This window comes from Hemicordylus capensis, chromosome 5 (genome assembly GCF_027244095.1).
Source record: "Hemicordylus capensis ecotype Gifberg chromosome 5, rHemCap1.1.pri, whole genome shotgun sequence".
Lineage (NCBI taxonomy): Eukaryota > Metazoa > Chordata > Lepidosauria > Squamata > Cordylidae > Hemicordylus > Hemicordylus capensis.
In genome coordinates this window covers 96,038,059-96,058,523 of record NC_069661.1, presented here as the reverse complement: position 1 = coordinate 96,058,523, position 20,465 = coordinate 96,038,059, and the positions used below count along the sequence as shown (strand labels likewise).

At 43.4% G+C, this 20,465-nt stretch overlaps 1 protein-coding gene across 2 annotated transcripts in view; it reads right to left on the bottom strand.

Moving 5' to 3' along the window:
* Positions 1-20,465, bottom strand: part of KDR (kinase insert domain receptor) — a 57,990-nt gene that overhangs the window by 7,957 nt on the left and 29,568 nt on the right. For both annotated transcript variants that reach the window (XM_053258391.1, XM_053258392.1), the window contains exons 12-25: positions 19,565-19,673; positions 17,386-17,730; positions 15,317-15,463; positions 13,586-13,717; positions 10,520-10,626; positions 9,966-10,101; positions 8,742-8,846; positions 7,276-7,389; positions 5,428-5,516; positions 3,213-3,369; positions 2,621-2,721; positions 1,571-1,693; positions 1,315-1,426; positions 918-1,017 (exon numbers count right to left, since the gene is read on the bottom strand). In XM_053258391.1, the coding sequence (XP_053114366.1) occupies positions 918-1,017; positions 1,315-1,426; positions 1,571-1,693; positions 2,621-2,721; positions 3,213-3,369; positions 5,428-5,516; positions 7,276-7,389; positions 8,742-8,846; positions 9,966-10,101; positions 10,520-10,626; positions 13,586-13,717; positions 15,317-15,463; positions 17,386-17,730; positions 19,565-19,673 (1,877 nt within the window). The remainder of the gene's footprint in view (positions 1-917; positions 1,018-1,314; positions 1,427-1,570; positions 1,694-2,620; positions 2,722-3,212; positions 3,370-5,427; positions 5,517-7,275; positions 7,390-8,741; positions 8,847-9,965; positions 10,102-10,519; positions 10,627-13,585; positions 13,718-15,316; positions 15,464-17,385; positions 17,731-19,564; positions 19,674-20,465) is intronic.

Below are 20,465 nucleotides of genomic sequence, written 5' to 3'. Positions count from 1 at the left end.
GTGGAGGGGGAGAGAGAAAGAAGAAAGGGAAAGGGACAGGCCCAAGCCTGTCAGCAGCCTGAGGGGAACGAGAGGCCATGGCAGTGCCTATTGGCATCAAGGAAGGGTCCAGTCAACCACTGCTGCTGTTTGGGGCTGCCAAGACTATTGGTGGAGGGAGGGAGGCAGGCAAGGGACGGGCCCAGGCCTGTCAGTGGCCTGAGAGGATCGAGTGGTAGGGGTGTGCGCTGAACTGGCTGGCCCGGTTAGAGTCTGAACCGGGCCCGAACTGGACTGGGCCAGTTCAGTCCGGCACCCCATCTAACACCCCCCCCGGGTTCGGTCCGAGGGGGATTCGCAAACATTTTAAAAAAATTAATCTGCAACCCCCCCCAAACAGTTGGGGGGTATTCGGTCTGGGGTCGGACTGAACAAGGGATGGATTGATTCTACCCCAAACCATCGAACAACACGTTCGATTTCGAACCTGTTTGCACATCCCTATCAGGCGGCCATGGCAGTGGCAGCAGCGAGGAAGGACCCAGTCAACCTCTGCTGCTGCTCCTGTGGGGAGGAGCAGAAGCAGGGAACAGGTGAGGGTGGGGAGGTCTTTGGGGATAGGGGGCTGCAGCTTGGCCAATGGGCACCAACAATGCTGCAGCCACAACCAAGAGGTGAGGGGGATAGAGTAAAGGGATGGAGGAGTGACCAAGAGGGGTGAGGAGGATGGAAGCAACAAGATGGAGGAGGAGCAGGACTGTGGCTCAGGCGAGGGTGGAGAGATCTCTGAGGTGAAGTGGGGCTGTGGCACGGGGTGAGCGGAGCAATCAAGTACTAGTGCTCAGATGCTCTGCACGGGTTAAGCTAGTTTCCTAGATTTTGCTAATCTATTTTGCACTTCTGCAACAAGGTATATTTGCATCATTAAAAGAGCTTACATTTCAGGTGTTGTATATTCTGGGGGCCTCATCCTTGTTCCCTCTTTCAGTCTTCTACAGAATGCCTCATCAATCTTTACACCAGGGTATGGTGATGCTCCTAAGATGACAGATTTCTTTTTAGTAGGGTGCTAAAAATTCTAAAAATGTTCAGCTCAGTCAATTTCACATTAGTTCACCTGGCGCTCCCAGGAATTGAGCCTAGGACCTTCTGCATGCAAAACATCTGCTCTACTAATGCAGTTCAGCCCCAATTCTCAAATGGGTATTTTGCCCTACATCCATGGTGAAATTAGTATGCATCATAACTTTAAGAGAAAAGCTAAATATAAATTTTATTTCAGTAGCTTTATTATTAATATCCGAGACATTTAGCAAGTAAAGAAATGTGACTTACCTAATGAAAATATTTCCCACAGGAGTACACCAAAAGACCACACATCACTTTGAATTGTGTATACTCGGTCAAAAATGGTTTCTGGTGCCATCCATTTTAGGGGTAGCCTAGCCTAAATGGTTAAGAAGCAACAGTATATCAGCAAAGCAAAGAAGAAAAGGCAATACTTGGGGGAAAAAAAAGGAAACCTGTTTTGATGTGGTAATTAGTATAATTTCTAATTAAATGTCTCCAGATTTTAGCCACTGAAACTTACATCTCCTTTCCTGACATAATCAGGATCTTTGTAGATATCTCGAGCCAATCCAAAATCACAAATTTTGACCACATTGTTCTCTGATAAGAGAATATTGCGAGCTGCTAGATCTCTATGGATACACTGCAAGACACAAACACAAAAAAGCAGGTCTATTATTAAAGTTCTTCCAAAGAAATCACCTTCCCAGTTTTGTGAAGTTTGTGCTAGTTGGTGTATTCCAACTAAGGGCAAGGACACAGCCCAGTTCTATGTAAATCTCATTAGAGAATTTATTTAATATATTTATATCCTGCCCTCAATATACATATTCTCAGGGTGGCTATCAAAATGGTGCAATAAGAAAAAGTACAACAAAATGAAACAATTTGTATTAACTAACTAATTAAACAGCAGAACCACTGCAGCATAAAATCAGAGTGATTAAAAATTCTATACCAGAATCAGTTTGCAAGGCTTGAGAAAATAAGAATGTATTTGCTTGACACCCAAAATTCCCACAGTGGGGTGTCACAATTGAAAAAGTCCTCTCCTCTGCCACTCCCCACCTCAGCTCAGATAATGTGGACACCTAGAGGAGGGCTTCTGATGTTGTTAGTGTAATGGCAGGCTAATGTAGGAGTATGCATTCCTTCAGGTATCCTGGTCCCAGGCCTTGTAAGGCTTCAAAGACAAGCCCCTTGAACCGTGCTCAGAAACAGACCAGGAGCCAGCAAAGCTGCTCAAGTACTCGCAAGCTTTGTTTCTGTGGAGAGGATAGTGGAGACGTGATAGAAAATGCTTCACCATGTGGCCAGATGCTATAGACAGCCAGGCAGCTCCCCATATGGTGGAACACACCTGGTGGTGACTTTACAAATGCTGACATTCCTACTTTGAGCTATTTCACTTGATAAGAGGAACAGCTCAGATTCAGTGTTCAAAAAAAGGCAGAATGAACTCCGGTTCATTCAACTCCATAAGCACACAGTTTCCTTCTATTAAGCACCATCATTTCCTGAAGGAAGTGGTCATCTGACAAATGTCATTTCCTTGTGAAAAATTCCTTACTTTCCTTGAGGCCAGGAATTCCATCCCCCTAGCTACTTGGAAGCTGTAACAGATGAGATCTTCCAGACTCAGGGAGTTTTTGCAAGGATCTTCAGAAGTTGCTGTAAGGGGAAAAGATTAACCAGGCTGTGTTAATGTTATACATTAATGTTATACATTGTATACATATATGCAATGTATAATATGTGGCACATTGCTCATTAACAGCATTTTAACACACAGGACCCTCATCTTCCAATTCCCTTGCTTAGCTTTCTGGGTTTAGAGTGCTGAAGCTGAACAACAGGAACTACCCTCAGCAAGTGAGGAAAAGCAAATCAGAATGATGGATTGTTAAACCAAGTTTCCATCTTGCCTTCTTTCTAACAGAAAGTTCAGAGAAGTAATACTGCCCCAAAATCTACATAACAAAGAGATAATTAAAATTTTAATTTCACCTAGGGATTTCAGCAGACAGAAACATGCCTAGAGAGCCACTAGGGATTTACTTATTGATTAGAATTAAAGATGATGAAGATCTGAGCACTGCTTTTCAGGGAATTGAAGTTTTAAAATGCTAATGACTTGGATAATGATGGAAGATATATCCCACCTTCTCCCTCATCCACATCACTGAGGGATCTCTCCTCTCCAAACCCTGAACTTGTTGAACTTTGGCTGCTTGTGATGCTGTCTAAGCGTTTCTTCAGGTCCGCTGGGATTTCAGCCACAACATTGTCTTTTCCTTGCCAAAACCTGGTATTTTTGGTCTAAGACATTAAAAAAAAAGTGCAGGGATTAGGGGAGGGGGATAGGACAGAATTATCATTAGCCTACTGCAGCACAGAGAAATAGGGCAGAAATCCAACTGCCAGTTTTAAGTAAGGCCATGTAATCAAATATGGGTTTCACTGGGGGATTTGAAAACCATTTTGAACTAATCAGTTTGTCACAATAATTGCACATTTGTTTCCTATTTGCTTAGCATAGTCCATGCATCTTCGGGATAGTCCTATAGTTGCCAGGATATCATTTTTTGGAGTTTTCAAAGTACAATACTGTATTTTGTACCTGAGAATATGTAATATTCCCCCCATCAGCATATTCATTGCTATTATGACGGCCGTATGGAATGTGGCTGGTGCAAGTGGCACAGGAACCTACTGGATCATTTTGTGAACTAATTAGTGACTAGCAACACAGCTCACCCCTCTAAATGCTTCCTTCATTTTGCAAACGTCTAGATCTAGTATGTCTGCTAAGGATTTGTTCTGAATTATTTGTACAGATATGCTGTACAACTCTTGCCCGGAATTGCTTTATCAAGCCAGATCTTGCTTAAAGTTGCAAAAAGTTGTACTGCGGGGGGCGGGGGGGGCGCAACAGCAGCAATGGTTCTCAACCATGTGTTACACGAGGACAGGATATCAGGCTGTTGTTACTTTTAAAAAAGCGCTATGTCATGCAATGGCTAAAATCCACTTGTGGCATGCTTTCCGTGCTTTGGGGAGAAGGCCCTCAACTTATTCAGTGTCTGTATTTAAACCAGGGATTCTTAACGTTGGGTCCCCAGATGTTATTGGACTTCAGCTCCCATAATCCCCAGCCAAAGGCCACTGGGCCTGGGGATTATGGGAGCTGAAGTCCAATAACATCTGGGGGCCCAACGTTGAGAATCCCTGATTTAAACCATCCCCACAACTGGAGAGATTGAATTTGGGAGAAAAAATGGCCCCCTTGTTACATTACAGGAACTGCATAACCACTGTTCCCTTGTGACTCCATCTTACACCACTTCCATTATTTGTTTGTTCCATTTTTATACCATCTTTCATAAGACATCCCAAGGCAGCTTACAAAAGTTAAAATACACTAAAATTCCATAAAAATAAGATTTAAAACCTTAAAATCAGTTAAACAAAATAATAAAACACGCCCCCCCCCCCAAAAAGTAGGAAAGCTGAGAGACCCAGCAGTCCCTGAGGGATAAAAGTCTGATCAAATAAAAAGGTCTTTCGTTGGTGTGTGTTTTAAAGCAGCCACAGATGTCAAAGAGGGAACATTCACAGAGCCTGGGGCAACAACAGAGAAGGTCGTGTCCCACATGCACAACAATTTAGCCTCTCTCAGCATCGGCACACAGAGCAGAGGCCCCTCTGACAGCCTTGTTGGACGAGCAGAAACAGTCCTTCAGGTATCCAGGACCCAAACAGTTATGTCTGCATGCAACAATTCACCTAGTTCACACCAATGGCATGGCTACAACTATGCCATAATTGCCCCAGCAATTGCAGGTCACACCAGGACAGGGAGCTACCATCTCATCAGCCTCTCCCACGTGATTTCCTGTGTAGAGGCTCGAATCCAGCTAAAGTTAGCTATGACTATAGCCTGTTGGAATGAATGAAACCTGTTAGTTGCAGCTAGCTTATCTACCATTGCTTTCAATGGCCCTTAGTCACAACTAACTTAAGGTGGGCTCAGGTCACAGGTGTGCAGCACTGCAGAATGGAGCCATGACGGAGAGACAGCCACACTGCTCTGATAATCTATGAAGAGGCCCAAAACTTTATCCCACTTGTCAGCTTCCTGATGGATACAGTAGATTATACAGCAATCTACAAAGGGAATGGTGGCAGCCTGAACTCGTGTGAAGGGAAGTACAAGCCAGTGCTGACCAAGCGATGGCCCACAGAAGCTTAGGTTCCACTAAGGAGAGTTAAGCGTGGTTTTCATTCCAGTAACATTCAAAGGTTCTCATAGCAGAAGCATTAAAAGGCTCTCAAATGAAAAAGACTTTGTTTCCTAACACTTCACAATGACCTCACCTTGAATGGAACAAAATCACTTCGCTTGCTTCTTAAATACACTGACAGATTTCCATACTTGCAATATTCCACAATCACCATGAGTGGACCTGTGTGAATAATATATGAAAAAGTTCTTTTAGTTTTTAAATAATGTTTTCTCTTCTTCTTCCCTATAGCAAGACTCCTTGTACAACACCTGCTGAGAAACTTGGATGTCCAATAAGAATGCAGCCCACAAGCAATCAACAGTGGCCAACCAGGGGCTTAATAAGCCTTTTGGTTTTGCCTTCTGTTTTGCTTAAATGAACAAGAAGTTCTTCAGGCCAGCTCTATTTGATATATGATGCTACAGTGCTTAGAAATGTTTGACTTTGGAAGTCCTCTCATTTTTTCACAAAATGGCTGGCATCCAGACTAACCTTCTACATACCCCACTCACACTAGCAACTCTGAGCCAGACACGGAGGAAGCAGGACAGGCACCACCCCACCTGGATCTTGACACTAGACCAGGATCTGAGAGAGCACTCTGGAGCTGAGGTCTCCAGAGGTATCTCTCCAAGGGCCTGCTGCACTCCCTGAAACAGCATGTAGGTGGTCAAGGGCAGGGCTGAGCCATGGGCAGTGGTTGCTAGGTGGCACAATACTTGAAGCCAGGCCTGGAAGAGCCATGAAAGCAGTTTGGACACAGGGATTAAATGGTAGCTAGAGACTGGGAGCACAATAAATCGTCTGAGCCAGACTGAACCAGAGTTTGAGCCAAGAGGACACTCAGGAATCAGGGGATGAACTAGTAGCCAGGAACATGCCAGAGATCAAGATGAGCAAAGAATCAAGAAACCGGAGTAAACCAGTCACCAAAAGTCAGGAATGCACCAGGGGTCAAAGAAGCCAAGTAGGCAGATTAACAAGCAACCAAGAAGAACCACACCAGGAAGAAGAAGAGTCTGATACTGAGACAAGGACTGTCTTAAGCAAGAAGCTTCTTATACTCTTCCTGCTGCAGGAGGAACCAATGGTTGATCCTACAGGATGGTGCTTGCCCAGGTTAAAGGCTTCAAAACATGGCTGCAGTGCAGCAAGCTGTCACAAGGAGCAGCAGCATGCAGAACTTCAGACCAGGTAGAACATGACAACAGCCCACTACAGATCCAGCCCTTCTGTCACCTTCATGATATCTCCACATTTTTAGAAACAAAGGCCCAATTATTTAGTTTTATACGAATGTTTTAATCATGTTCTTCAGGTAGTAACCCTTCAGTGCAGCCAACAAATTTAAAAGCTAAAACAATAGTGGCCCACATTTTGTGTAGTAATACATAGACAAGAGAAAGGCTGTGTTGCAGCTTCGCACATTTTCTTAAGTGAGTGTACTTATTCTTTTTCTTAAGTGAGTGTACTTATTATTTTCTTAAGTGAGTGTACTTATATCATGAGTCTAGATATCAGCCACTGAAAGGACATCAGGCTTAGAGCCAGGTGAGCCTTCCTGGGGAGAGGATTCCAAAGTCAGAGTGCCACATCTGAAAAGCTCTGTCACAGGTCATCACCCACCTCATTTCTGAAGGCCCTTAGTGTACATTAAGAACACAAAAGTGTTTGATATTTTTCTCTCTGACCGATAGCTGAAAATCATGTTTTGACCATTTCTTTTAGGCTGAGGTGCATGCAAAATATCTGGTGATATTTTGTACACGGAAGGCCCGTTCGCATAGCATCCTAGTATGTATGCTCTACACATGGTAGAATGCAGGTGTGCTTGAAATTCATTCATGACAGACTCTGCAAACTCAGCCAGGAAACAAAACTTTTTCTACCACTTTGCAATACTCCTTCCAGAATGTGACAAGTGTCTTCAAATACTCACCTCCTGGTTTTGTGCAGGCCCCAAGTATGTTAACCACATTGAGATGATGACCAATATGGATGAGGATTTTGAGTTCAGACATCAGTGCCCTGTGTTCACTGTGCGTTGCACCCTCTGTAAACCAAAAGAAACAGGTTTCTTTTCTACACACATGCAATTTCAACAAAAGTAAATCTTCCATCAAACTAGAAGGAAGCCTTCCATCAAACTAGAAGGAACCCATTCACAAGCCCAACAGGCCAGAACGGCAGCTTCTTTTATGTGACGTATTATAGGGAAGCCTCTTCTTGGAAATAACACAAAATCATGGGTTCATACATGATATACAATGAGGGGTGGGGGTTCATACTTACACTTACACAACTGCAGAACCTCATGTGACAGAACTTGGAAGTCCACTCTAAACCTTGACCCTATGTCTACAAAGCTTGGTTGCTATAGGAACAGTCACTCCATCAAGAGCTCTTATGCAGTTTGACCTAGAGCAAGTAGCCTTCTCTTTAAGTACAATTTGACTTGCCCTTGAATAGCTGTGTGCCTATTATGGCTAAGACTGGGGGCAAGCCCCAAGATGAAGAAAGATTATATTTATCCTAGATTTAAGGAGCAAACCTAGAATAAATGTGTGGAGTTTAGTGAAGAATGTGCATAAACATCAGTGATCATGTACATTCCCCTGTGGTATGGAGAATGTAAACAAACCAAAACCATGGGTTTGAGGATTTGCTCGGCCAGGACGCATACTCTCCAAGTGATTCTGAAGAGTGGACAATGGCAACCGAGTAGTGTGTACCTTGGCCAGTTAGAGTATGTATTCTTCTTTTTGAAATTATGCATATTTTCCCAGCAATAGACTAAACATAGATGAAAGCAGCGATGCCTGTTAACTGAGGGATGTACAACATTCCAATGGTCTTTGTTCAATTCATATTTTCAACATAATTTGGTGTTTCTCCATCCTGACCAAGTAAGCTGTGAAATCCCCCGGTGATGCGGTCAATTGATTCACATGTTCCCTGCCTTCATGTGAGTGAGCACCATTGCCAGTATTTGTGCATATTTGCCAGTGAACTCACATGAATCGCAACATATAAATGGCCAGTTTCATATAAATAGGATGTTGAACATTTTTAATCTCTAAAGCAACAGCATACAATGTGGTTTATTTAACCCAGGCCTGTTCAACTTTGCCCCCCCAGCTGTTTTTGGACTACAACTCCCATAATCCCCAGCCACAGTGGCCAATAGCCACGGGTTATGGGAGTTGTAGGCCAACATGCAGGAGGGCCGAAGCTGAACAGCCCTGCTTTAACCCAATACCTATGATCAAACCAGCACTTACATTTTCACAAACACATGTTGATTGCTCAACACCACATATGCTCCATTCTTTTCATTTTACAAGCCTAGTGGTACCCAAAATGCCCCAAACCACCCACAGATAGTCCTCAACTCTTGATCCTTACCTTTAAGCATTTTGACAGCAACTGTTCTGCAGGTAGTTATTTTGTCAATTCCAAATGCATCAGCTTCAATGACTTGGCCAAATGCTCCACGTCCAAGAGGCTTACCTGCATGCAAAAGGGAATTTTTAAAAAAACATTTCTACTATCCAAGGAATGGAGAAGAAAGCTAAACATTCAGTAAACATTCAGCCAATGGAAAGGGCTGACATAAAGAAGCATTGTAAGTATAATACAGCAACAGTAGGCTAAGTTTGCTGCAGGATTGCAGCCCCTTCAGAACTCATCCAGGTGTGCCACTGTTATTTGTATTCTTTATTTTCTCTTTTCTGGTCAATGACTGTAATAAAATTGAACTGAACTGAACTGGTGTGCCACAAGCCCCTGCTGCCTGTGCCATTTGTGGATGGTCCCTTATGACATAGATGGTGTTTTTGAGATCTCTTTCTGTGGAAAATCAAAGGAGGTGGTAAGCAGTGGTTCTTCACCTTCAAAAGCAATGAGTGAACATGTAGAGTGCATACCACAGAAATATCATGGTAAAGAACTGTCATCTGTGGCCTGTTACTAAAAAGCACAGGTTCTAATAAGGCTTATCTGTTTTGAAATGGCACATTCTGATGTGGAATCACAACTCACTAACTCCAAATGTAAAGGAGTGAGCTGTGGTTACTCAGTAGGAATCGAATGAAGGTGATTAGGATTGCTATTATTATTATTACTTCATATGTTCTATGGCCCTATGACCAGATTCCAGTGCTGAGACCTAGTTCTAATGAAAACCTATGGAAAATTCTAACTCAAGTCCAGGAATTCCTTGCAGACTCAAAAATCCGAGTGCATTCAGGGTGATCTCTTCATTGGAAGCTCTTCCACCCCAGGACCTGCAAGCACAGAGTTTGCATGTTGAGCTCCATATTGGGTGCCAGGTGTGTGTCATGTGGTCCCAAGCTGGTGTTCAAGCAAAGCAATCTCTGGTTTCAAGGCTGAGGGACATTTAGAGAGGAAGCAGCCTTATAGCAAGTCAGACCATTGGTCCATCTAGCTCAGTATTGTCTACACTGACTGGCTGCTGCTCTCCAAGGTTTCAGACAGGAGTCTCTCCAAGCTCTACTTGGAGATGGCCAAGGATTGAACCTGGGCCATCTGCATGCAAATCAGATGCTCTTCCACTGAACTACAGCCCCATCCCATGTATACATACTTATTCATAAAAAGAAAGCACACCTAGCTTTAGACGGTCCCTAGGGAACTCCCACTTGTTGGCATCATAAGGGAGGCGTTCACACTGCTCATCCATAGGGAGTTCATCAGAATCCATAATGATCGATAGGTACCCAGTCTTGAGTTCTCCTCCATTGACCTAGAAAAAGTGATAGCATGCTGGTTAAATAAAATTGTCATTTGTTAGGTAATGTGTAGTTGGTCACATTAACTGGTTTTGCTGAGGTCTGGAATATTATTATTTTGTCTTCAGAAATGCAAGTCTGCAATTTCTCCAGCTGCATTACGGGTTATGTGCCTAAAAAACATTGTTAAGTACTTGCTTTATTAATATTATTTAAAAGGGCATTTTTCCTTCCACCAAATGCCTGGTCAATTAAAAAGCAAATATTGTATATGCCCTGCGTTCCAGGCAAGAATGTGATGGCACTAAAGGGGGAAAAATGTGGTTGTTGATTTAAGGACAATGCAAGAAACAACACAAAAGAGTGCCAGTCAGTTTTCATTTGTCATGCAAGATTGATGCTGATGGGGCAGCGGGAGAATAGTTTCATTACCCGTTTAACGGTCCGGAGAATGATTACGAGGAGCAACCAGAAGAACATGGCAATTACTGCAGTCCCAACCAGAATAATGAGCTCGAGGTTCGTTTTCTCATCTTTGCCTGGGAAGAAACAATTGAATGGTTCATAGACAGTAGCTGAGAGCCTATTGGGACAGGTCATCGTTGAAGTACTGAAAGGGGTTCCTTGTTCAGGAAAGAAATTTTAGAAGCCCAACATGCAGCAAGTCAACTAAGACAAAAATGCATCACGGAAAAATTCTACCTAAGACGACTGGGCCCTTCAGTGCTTAAACACACATTCCCCACTATAACCCAAGTGAAGTAAATGAAGGTGAGTTGCCCTTATTGAAATGATACTAAGAGCTGCCATAAGATTTGCCCTTCAATGCATATCAGTCATCTTCTACATCAAACTGTATGAAATAAAAGCATAGCAGCAACTTTTTTGTCATTTCATTAATTATTACTTATTAATATTATTATTAATGGCAGCAACATTAGCCAGGCAGTGAAACACAAAACAGCACAACCCAAACAAAGTTAAACACTTTTAAATCCCACTGATCCCAATGGGAGGTTTAACTACACGCTTACATTTCTCTCACTGAAATCAATGGGGTTTTAGAGTGCTCAAGTTTGGCTAAATCATGTCTTTCCTTTCCTCCAGTTACATTTGCACAGCCCCAGGGGGAAAAATTCCCTCACATACAGTATACTTGTCTGAATGGATACAAATGACTGAACCAGACTGGATGGGCTCATACTACAGCAATACCTCAGGTTCACATGAGGTGCCACAGCTCCAGGAGCACACATCGCACCTACAACAGGTTCCAATATGCTGAGATTGTGTTCGCCGAACTCACCAGTTTCGGCCTATCCTGCCTGATTTGCTGCAGGGAACACAACATATGTAACTTTGATTTGAAGTGAGGGACAGATGGTGGCTTCCCTGCAGCAAGTGGGGCAAAATATACCAAGACTAGTGAATTCAGACAACCAATCTCTGCATATCGGTACCAACACCGGAAGTAGGGACAGTGTGCTCTCCTGGGGCTGCAGCATCTCACACTAACCTGAGGTGAGCCCATCCACTGTATAAAACATGCCAGGTAACTAGCAAATGGAAAAAGAGCAGTGATCCGGGACTGAGCATGAGAGGTGTGTGGATGATGAGCCTGCTGTACAAGAAAATCAGGGCTCACTGCTGGGTGTTGAAAGAAGGCAATGACCCAACGGCTCCAGAAGAACATAGTGGCTTCTTCTGACCATGCCTAAGGTGCACAGATGGAGATGGCTTTGTTTGTAGTTTACAAACAATTTACTCTGTTTTCTGGTTTACCAGACTACTGTGCTAAATTGGATGTTAAAAGGGGCTAATAGGCCCAAGATGCTATAGAGGACAACTCCATTTTAAATATTTCCTTAGTGACTAAACCTGATCTTGCTCTATAATGAAATCTTCACCCTGGCACAAACATCTTGAGCCACTTGCAACAAAAGGCATGTAGCAGTCAGCCTCAAAAGGAGCTCATTTCTGCCACCAAGTTCACTTCACATGTGCTTGTATACTTTCAGCTCTTGCATCACACAACTTCTGGCTCACAATGGATCATTGTTTTAATATCGTTCTACATCCCGAGGCAAGATGAGTTGCAAAATTCCCTCACATGAAATCATCTATCAAAATCATGTTTCCAGTTCTAAGAAACAGTGCAGGCTACACTCCAGCAAGTCACATTTGTTAGATAACTGAACACATGTATTTACATGAGGCCTATTTGCAGACACTCTCCTTCCAACAAAAATAGGGTCACATGGCACATCACTCCACTATCCTGCTGGGGACTAGGAGAACAACAGGATATCGTTTTGGCTTGCTTGTTAAGAAGGCAATAGATTATATTGCCTGGGCAAGGTTTATTTTGCTATTTGACAAGTACTTTTGAGAATGCATATAGAGATGCTGGCTGTGACATCCTGACTACTGAAGTGTGCACATAAACAGCACTTCCAAGCAAGCAGCCGGACCACCCTTGCAGCTCCATCAGATCCCTCAATGCACACATCTTTGCACAAAAGAGCCAGCTGACACTTCTTTTGGAGTGCTCTTTTGCCTGCACCAGAAACACATCATTGAGGGCAGAAAAAAGTGTGCTTCAGGGAACTGACAGAGCTGTGGGGCCAGTTCTGCTGCCTGCTCAGAGGTCCTATTATGCACATGTTTCGGTAGTCAGGATGTCAGCCAGTGTATTTATATCAGCCATTATCTATGGTCAATTCAATAAACTGAATGGTATACAAGATGGTATACAGGAGAACCTCCATATTTGCGGGGATTCCGTTCTCTGCTGCTACCGCAGATATGGAAACTGCTAATACGCAGGCATTGGGGCAATGGGATTGCAAGGGTTAGGTTCCTCGAGGTTGGGAAAATATTAAAAAGGGGGGCATGGCTTACTGTGATTCGTGGGTCCCCAATAGCATAGCAATGCCCCCCATTAGCAAAGCATTTGCCGAGAATCATGGGGTTTTGCCCTTTTTTCCTGCAAAAGGAGCCATTTTGAGGCTCTCAGTCACAGAATGGCCATCCCCGACCCATGGATACATGAAAATTAACCCCTTGGTTGCCAATTTCCGCATATAACGAGGTTGTGTGCCAATTCCCCGACTGCGGATACACAAAATTGTGGGTATGGAGTCTGTGATTAACAAGGTTCTCCTGTATTGTGAATGGCCTTGGAAGCTCTTATTACGCAGGTGAACAATATATAAAAGCAAACAATCAATACAGAAAATATAAATGAAATAGAGTATGAATGAAACACTTTGCAAAACTCAACCACAGCACATGCCCATGAAGCTGCCTTACACCTAGTTCGACCACTGGGCCACTGAGTGCAGTTTTATCTGCACTGACTAGCAGCAGTTCTGCAGGGTTTCAGACAGGAGTCTCTCCCAGTCCCACTTGGAGGTAACAGGGACAGGACCTGGGACCTTCTGAATGCAAAGCACATGCTCTGCCACTGAGCAATGGGCCCTCCCCATGGATACCAACCTTTCACTTCAAAAAACATTGCTGCTTTTGCACAATCAAGGACATTGCAGGCACGACAAGTATAGAGCCCTTCATCTTCTTTCCTCACCCTTCGGATGATGAGACTACTGTTCCCATCTTTCAAAACAATACCTTGTAGAGGATAAAGACAAACAAACTGATTATTCCTGTGTGGCTGCTGCTGTTAATTTGACTTATTTATTTGGTTATTAGGTACATTTATATACCGACCCATACAAAAATGTCCCTGGCTGTTTTGGCTTGTGGCTGTAACATTAAAGAACTTGAACTTGAATGTCCCTGGACAGTTCACCATATAAAACCATTAAAACATTAAACATAATTAAAACAATTTTAAACACAATAAAAACTCTAAAACCAAAGCTTTAAAACTATAAACTAAAAAGCCTGACTAAACTGGTATGTTTTTAGGTCCTTCTTAAAAACATTCAGAGAAGAGGAAACTCTAATTTCGTTAGGGAAGCACATTCCAGAGTCCTGGGGCAACTCTAGAAAAGGTCCGGTCTTGAGTCACCACCAGCCAAGCTGGTGGCGACCACAACTGGACCTTCCCAGATGATCTTAACAGAAAGGGGGTTAATGAAGGAAGGCGCTCTCTTAAATACCTCAGACTCAAGCCATTTAGGGCTTTATAGATAATAACCAGCACTTTGTATTTTGCCTGGAAACTTATTGGCAGCCAGTGTAGTTCTTTTAAAATGGGTGTAATATGACCTTTTCAGGCAACCTCCGAGACCAACCTGGCTGCTGCATTCTGTACCAAGTGCAGTTTCCGAACTATGTACAAAGGCAGCCCAATGTAGAGCGCATTGCAGTAGTCAAGCCTGGATGTTACCAGCATATGCACCACTGTTTTAAGGTCATTTATCTCCAGAAATGGATGTAGCTGGCAAGCTGATCGAAAGCACTTCTGGCCACTGCCTCAACCTGAGAAATCAGGGAAAGGTTTGGGTCCAGAATTTTTTCTAGACTACGTACCTGCTCTTTCCGGAGGAGTACAACCCCGTCCAGAACAGGCAGATCTAAACCACTTCCTAAGTCTCAACCTCCCGCAATGAATACCTCTGTCTTGCTTAGATTCAACCTCACTTTGTTCTCCCTCGTGACTGCCTCCAGGCTTAGTCTTTATTAAGATAAATATGTTGATTTATGTACATATTCATTTGGGATTACCGGTGCAGTTGCTCCTTCCATGTAGGAAATGTTATATTACACACTCCTGAATCTTTGAATTTTCCATTCAAATAACAGAACCATGGGTTTGGAGGTGGGGTTTAATTGGAGGCAAGGCTTTTCAGGATTAATCCTCAGAACCTATTTTAGTTCCAGGGTTTATTCCCAGAACACATATGACAATTCTTCTGAGCAAATTCACGACAACCCGACCCACATATCTGTGATTAGGGAAGGCCTTTCAGATTAGACTTCACTGCAGGCTTCAGTCTCAATAATTCTCTTGATAGAAATTAAGCAACGGTGAGATGGAATTTGAAACTTGTCTAGTTTATCTCCATGAAAAATGCTCCACAATCAATATATCTGTTTTGGTAAATAACCCTGATTACAATATGCATACTCAGGAATGCACAAGGCACCTTATATAAAATGTGTTTCTTAGATAAGCAATGAATTAGATATAAAAAAATCAGTGGGGAATTGTATGTAAGCAACTGTACAAGTGAAATTACAGAACAGAACATTCACTCTTACCTGAATCTTCAATAAGGGATTCATTGTTTTTAAACCATTTGATGACTGGAGAAGGAACTCCATTTGCTATGCAAGACACTTCTATAGTTTCGCCAGTATTTGTTGTCTGATTCTCAGGATTCTTTATAATTGTGGGTGCCACTGGTTCTGTGTCCAAAGGAACAAAATAGAAAATATGAGTATTTGAGAACGGAACTCTGATTCACAAGATAAGTAATTGAGCTGATGTCGCATAGTGGTTAAAAGATTGAGATAGAAGTAGGTATCTTAAATCTGAGCACAATATCAAAAATACTAGAACTGAAGTAACTATCATTTTAAAACATTAGTTAGGTTCTAATCTGTATATACCTGAAGACTATTTTACAAATAACATTTTTTTTCTGTGCAAAGATAGTTTCTATGTAGATGAAGTGTGTATAGTTTGGACTTAACATGAAACCATAGTTTAGTAAAGCAAGCCTTTGGTTTGTTTGGACATTACAAACCAGGATCTGAAACCATGGTTTGAAGTTGGTTCGCAAACCACAATTATGCTAATTGTGTTTCCCATAATGTCTAAATTCAAAAATCATTGGTCACTGCTCCACTTCAAGAGGCTGCTGCACCACAGAGACAGGAGTGAATTTATGAACTACAAAGCCGAGTTCTAAGCAGGTGGGAATCAAAAGTAGACAAGCAACTCTAAACTATCGTTTGCCTGTTTTATATCTGGACTCTCAAACTTCGGTGTGGGTTCTTAACTATGGTTAGCACAAATCATGCTTTTGTAGTACATGTGAACCCAGCCAAGTCTGAAACTTAATGTTTTTCCCCTTGCAATTACATGGGCTGTTACATACTGTTTCCACAATCCATATATTTACATCAGGAAAAACAACTTGTAGTACTACCATAAATACGGGGGTATTCCCACGATCAGGCGAGTGCTCCACAAACCTGTTTTTTCCCCATCATGAGTAGCCGTGGTGTGGTTCTGTGCCACGGCTACTCACGAGGAGACCCCTGGAGGGGAGGCAAAAAGCCGCCTCCCAGCTCCAGGGGTCTCGCCAGCATGCCCTGTGCGCTCACGCAGGACATGCTGGAGCAGCCCCCGCTGGCTCTGTCACGGAGCCAGCAATCGTGTGGGTGGCCGATCCAGCCACCCAGGGGTCCCTCCCTGGTCGTCTGCGGGGAGAGCGGGCTTAGCCCGCTCTGCAGCACAAACTGGGTCTCACTGATCGTGAGACCCGGCTCTATATGTTTTAATATAAGGCACTGTTTTCTGTATTTCCCTACAACTGCCAAGCTACTAGATTGCCTCTTGAACAGACTACAAGTTCTGGGAAGCCCTTGTTCTACAATCAGGAGATCCAGATCCCCACGACATTTTTTTGCCTGATCTCAGGTTTACTACATGGTGTGAAGAAGGACTCTGATAATGCTTATCGTAATATTATCATCAAAGTAGAGATGGAGACTGCTGAAAAATAAAGATGGAGACAGCTGAAAAATAAGCATGCAAGAACTGGTTGATATAAGCCAAACATTCCATCAATTCCAGCACTCTGTCTCCAGCAGTGGCCAGGACAATGCACCTGGTAGTACTTTCACAAGTATTCGTAGAGAATGATAGTCCCTCTTACTGGTCATCAGAGTATGCTGCCTCTGAACAGAGAGGCTCCATTCTTTGTATGCTGGCTAGCAGCCATTGATAGAACAATCTTCCATGAATCTGTCTAATCCCTTTTAATAACAATTTAAACTACTGACCTCACCATATCTTGAAGCAATTAATTTCACAACTTAATTATATGTTGTGTTAAGAAGTACTTCTTTTCATCTTCCTCTTTGTTTGCTGAGCTTCTGGGACTATATACCTCAGACTCAGCTGCTATCTACAAACCAACACGACTAGAAAAACTTTCATTAAAAAACCATTTATTCTGGGACTCCCAAGATTATGGATAGAGCTTATAAGCTACACACGAAACTCCACTGAAGGCCACTTACAGCCCAAAGACAATGTGCTGTTCACACCTATCACAATATAAGATCTTTTGCCTTGTTTTCACATAGCACGGGATTACCTTGAACAGTGAGGCGTTTGACAAGGCAGTGCTGTGTTTGGGTCTTTTTGTCCTGGGCCATGCATACGTAATCCCCACTCTCTTGGAGGGAAATGTTGTGGAGAAGGAGTTCCAGAGTAATGTTCTCCCCATTGGCACGTGCAGCTGTAGTATCCAGTTTCTGAAGAGCATCCAGGTTCTTACAATCAGACATGGGCAGTCCGTTCAGGCGTGCCACTGAGCCACGAGGCCTAAACTTAAACCAGGACAGGTTTCCAAAAGTGAGCTTGTCGGCCATGCACTGCAAGGATACATTGAGCTTCTCAGTAGGCTGAATGTTGGGCTGAAGATTAATTTCAAGGCCTCCTATGAAGGGAATGAGGTTATTAGGGGAGAATGCATCAGTCATGCCCATAGCCATCATTACCGTCAGCAGATGTCATACTGGAACATTCAGGGTAACATTATCAGTTGGAAAACAAAGGGACACCAATCCCCTTCTCCTTGTCTTATGCTCATTCTGTGTACAACCGAATACAAAGTTCCATGGAATCAAGAATCAAGTTGAATTTGTGCTCTTTAAAACTATATTAACGGTATAGTATGCAAGCGAAGAATTACTCAAAAAAGGACTCAAAAGTTAAAAATTAAACATTAGGAAACTCAGCACCCTCCTAATAAATCATTCATAAATATTCAGGTGCCCAAAGTAGTCACGGTGAATTGGGCCCTCCACCTCTATAATTCTGACTTCAGGAACAGGCAGACAACCACTTACACTACTTTACAGGCACTAAGTACACCACTTACACTTACTGTCTGGTTACCACTTTAGAATTCTAATTTGTTGCAGTTTTAACTGCCTGGCCTGTCATCAAATCTCCCCTTCCTTGCACAAAGTCTAAACTACGTATACTCCATCCTCCTCCTCCTCCTCCACCACCTCTCCCTCACACACACACACAGCACTGTCAGAGCTGCCAGCAGTGGCCACAGGCTTGGCAATGCATGCAGAGCATATCCACAGATGAGTCTAGGTTCCTTCTACACATCATGTAAGAGGGGGGATCCAGGAATAGAAATTTGTTTCTGATCTTGCTCACTGAAATCAGAGCAGTCAGCTTTAATACGACTTCACACGTAATCACCTCATTTCCTGTTGTGCCGTATCTAGGGCATTTTATTTTTCACAAAACGTCAAAATAGGTAGTGTTCAAAGTTCAGTTTACAGCTTAAAAACTGTTTAAACACTATTTTTAAAATCATAAGAGTTCCGCATTTACAACAATCATCGGATATCTTTTGTGTGTGTGCATGCACTTATCCTATATCATAAAAGGCTAAAGTGTGCGGCCGTGCTGCCCGTGTCTTTTTGGGCCGTTTTGGTCATGCGCGGAGCGCATGCCCAGATCGGCCCAAAAAGATACGGCCGCCCAGACACGGGCGGCCATGTTGGAGCAGGAGAAGCGGAGAAGAGTGCTAGCGAGGTGGTGGCCTCGGCCAGAGGTGGCGGTGGCTGCAGCGGGGCGACTGGCCCCGATGGCGGCCGCCGCCGCCACAGCGAGAAGGCCGGGAGGAGGAGAAGCGGTGGCCCAAGGAGAAGCGGCCGCTGCCAACACCAGAGGAGAGTGCAGGCCGAGGCGGCGGTGGCGGCGGCGGGGCGACTGGCCCCGATGGCGGCGGCCGCCGCCACGGCGAAAGGGCTGAGAGGAGGAGAAGCGGCGGGCCGAGGAGAAGCGGCTGCGGCCTACGCCAGAGGAGAGTGCGGGCCGAGGTGGCGGAGGTCACGGTGGGGCGACTGGCCCTGATGGCGGCGGCCGCCGCAACAGCAACAGTGCGGGTGAGGCGGCGGCGGGCAACGTCTATACCCACGGTGAGCTGCGGCAGCCTCCCCTTCTCCACTCTCCCCGTCGCGACTTGGGCTCCAAGAGCAGCACCCCCCCCACACTAGAGCCCGTTATTAAAACGGGCTTACAAATACTAGTGTATCTATAAAGAAACACGTTAGTTTCAAAACATTTGCTCTGGTCTGAACTTTGAACAGGTAGTGAGTGCATAGGTGCTAGCAGTCTTACATACAACTGGGAAGTGTCTTTTACATATAGACAGTAGAGAAGGGTTCAGAAACTGTTGTGCTTAATGAAACAGTGGCAGACATATTAATCAAAAAACACTCGTGCCATTGGTGAACTATTCTTACTGGTAACATGAAAGGGAATGATCCTCTCGCCTTCTCCCTCTTTGTTAGTAGCCACACATCTGTACAAAGCAGATACATTCGCTGCTTGAATAGCAAGGGTGCTTACAGTCTGTAAGAGAGAAAATCAAGCAATTCCATGCCATACTGATGCTAAAGGATTTAAATGAATCTTACACAGCTGAACATCTCTCACACAATTACCATGTCACTATCCAGGCAATTATAAATTCCAGTACCACACACAACCCCACCATTCTTCTAGGCAACCTGTTTGCATCTGAAACTATATGACCTGCCAGTTGTCCATTCTGGTAAACAAAAGTGAAATTGTTTAACTTTCCTCAGCCATCTTGCTACAATGAAGATTGTAAACAGAGTATTTAAATTAAGTAAAACTGAAAATAAAACACTTCCATCATAACTTCAATATCATGGAGGTCAATCCTTCAGCATGATTACGAAGAAGTTGGTCCAGCTAAGTTTTTATTTATTTATTTTATTATTTTTATTTATTTTTTTGATTTGTATACCGCCCTTCCAAAATGGCTCAGGGCGGTTTACAATTTTAAAAAACCCACTAAAACAATAAAGAGCTAAAACAAAAATTAAAAGCAATATGACAACAGTTAACAATTTTAAAACATTTTAAAACAAGAATTAAACAATTGCAGTAATTAAAACCCCCCAAACCGGGTTAAAATATTAAATAAGTTTAATATAATAAAATATTCAATAAATTCATAAGAACATAAGAACAGCCCTGCTGGATCAGGCCCAAGGCCCATCTAGTCCAGCATCCTGTTTCGCACAGTGGCCCACCAGATGTCGCTGGAAGCCACAGGCAGGAGTTGAGGGCGTGCCCTCTCTCCTGCTGTTACTCCCCCACAACTGGTACTCAGAG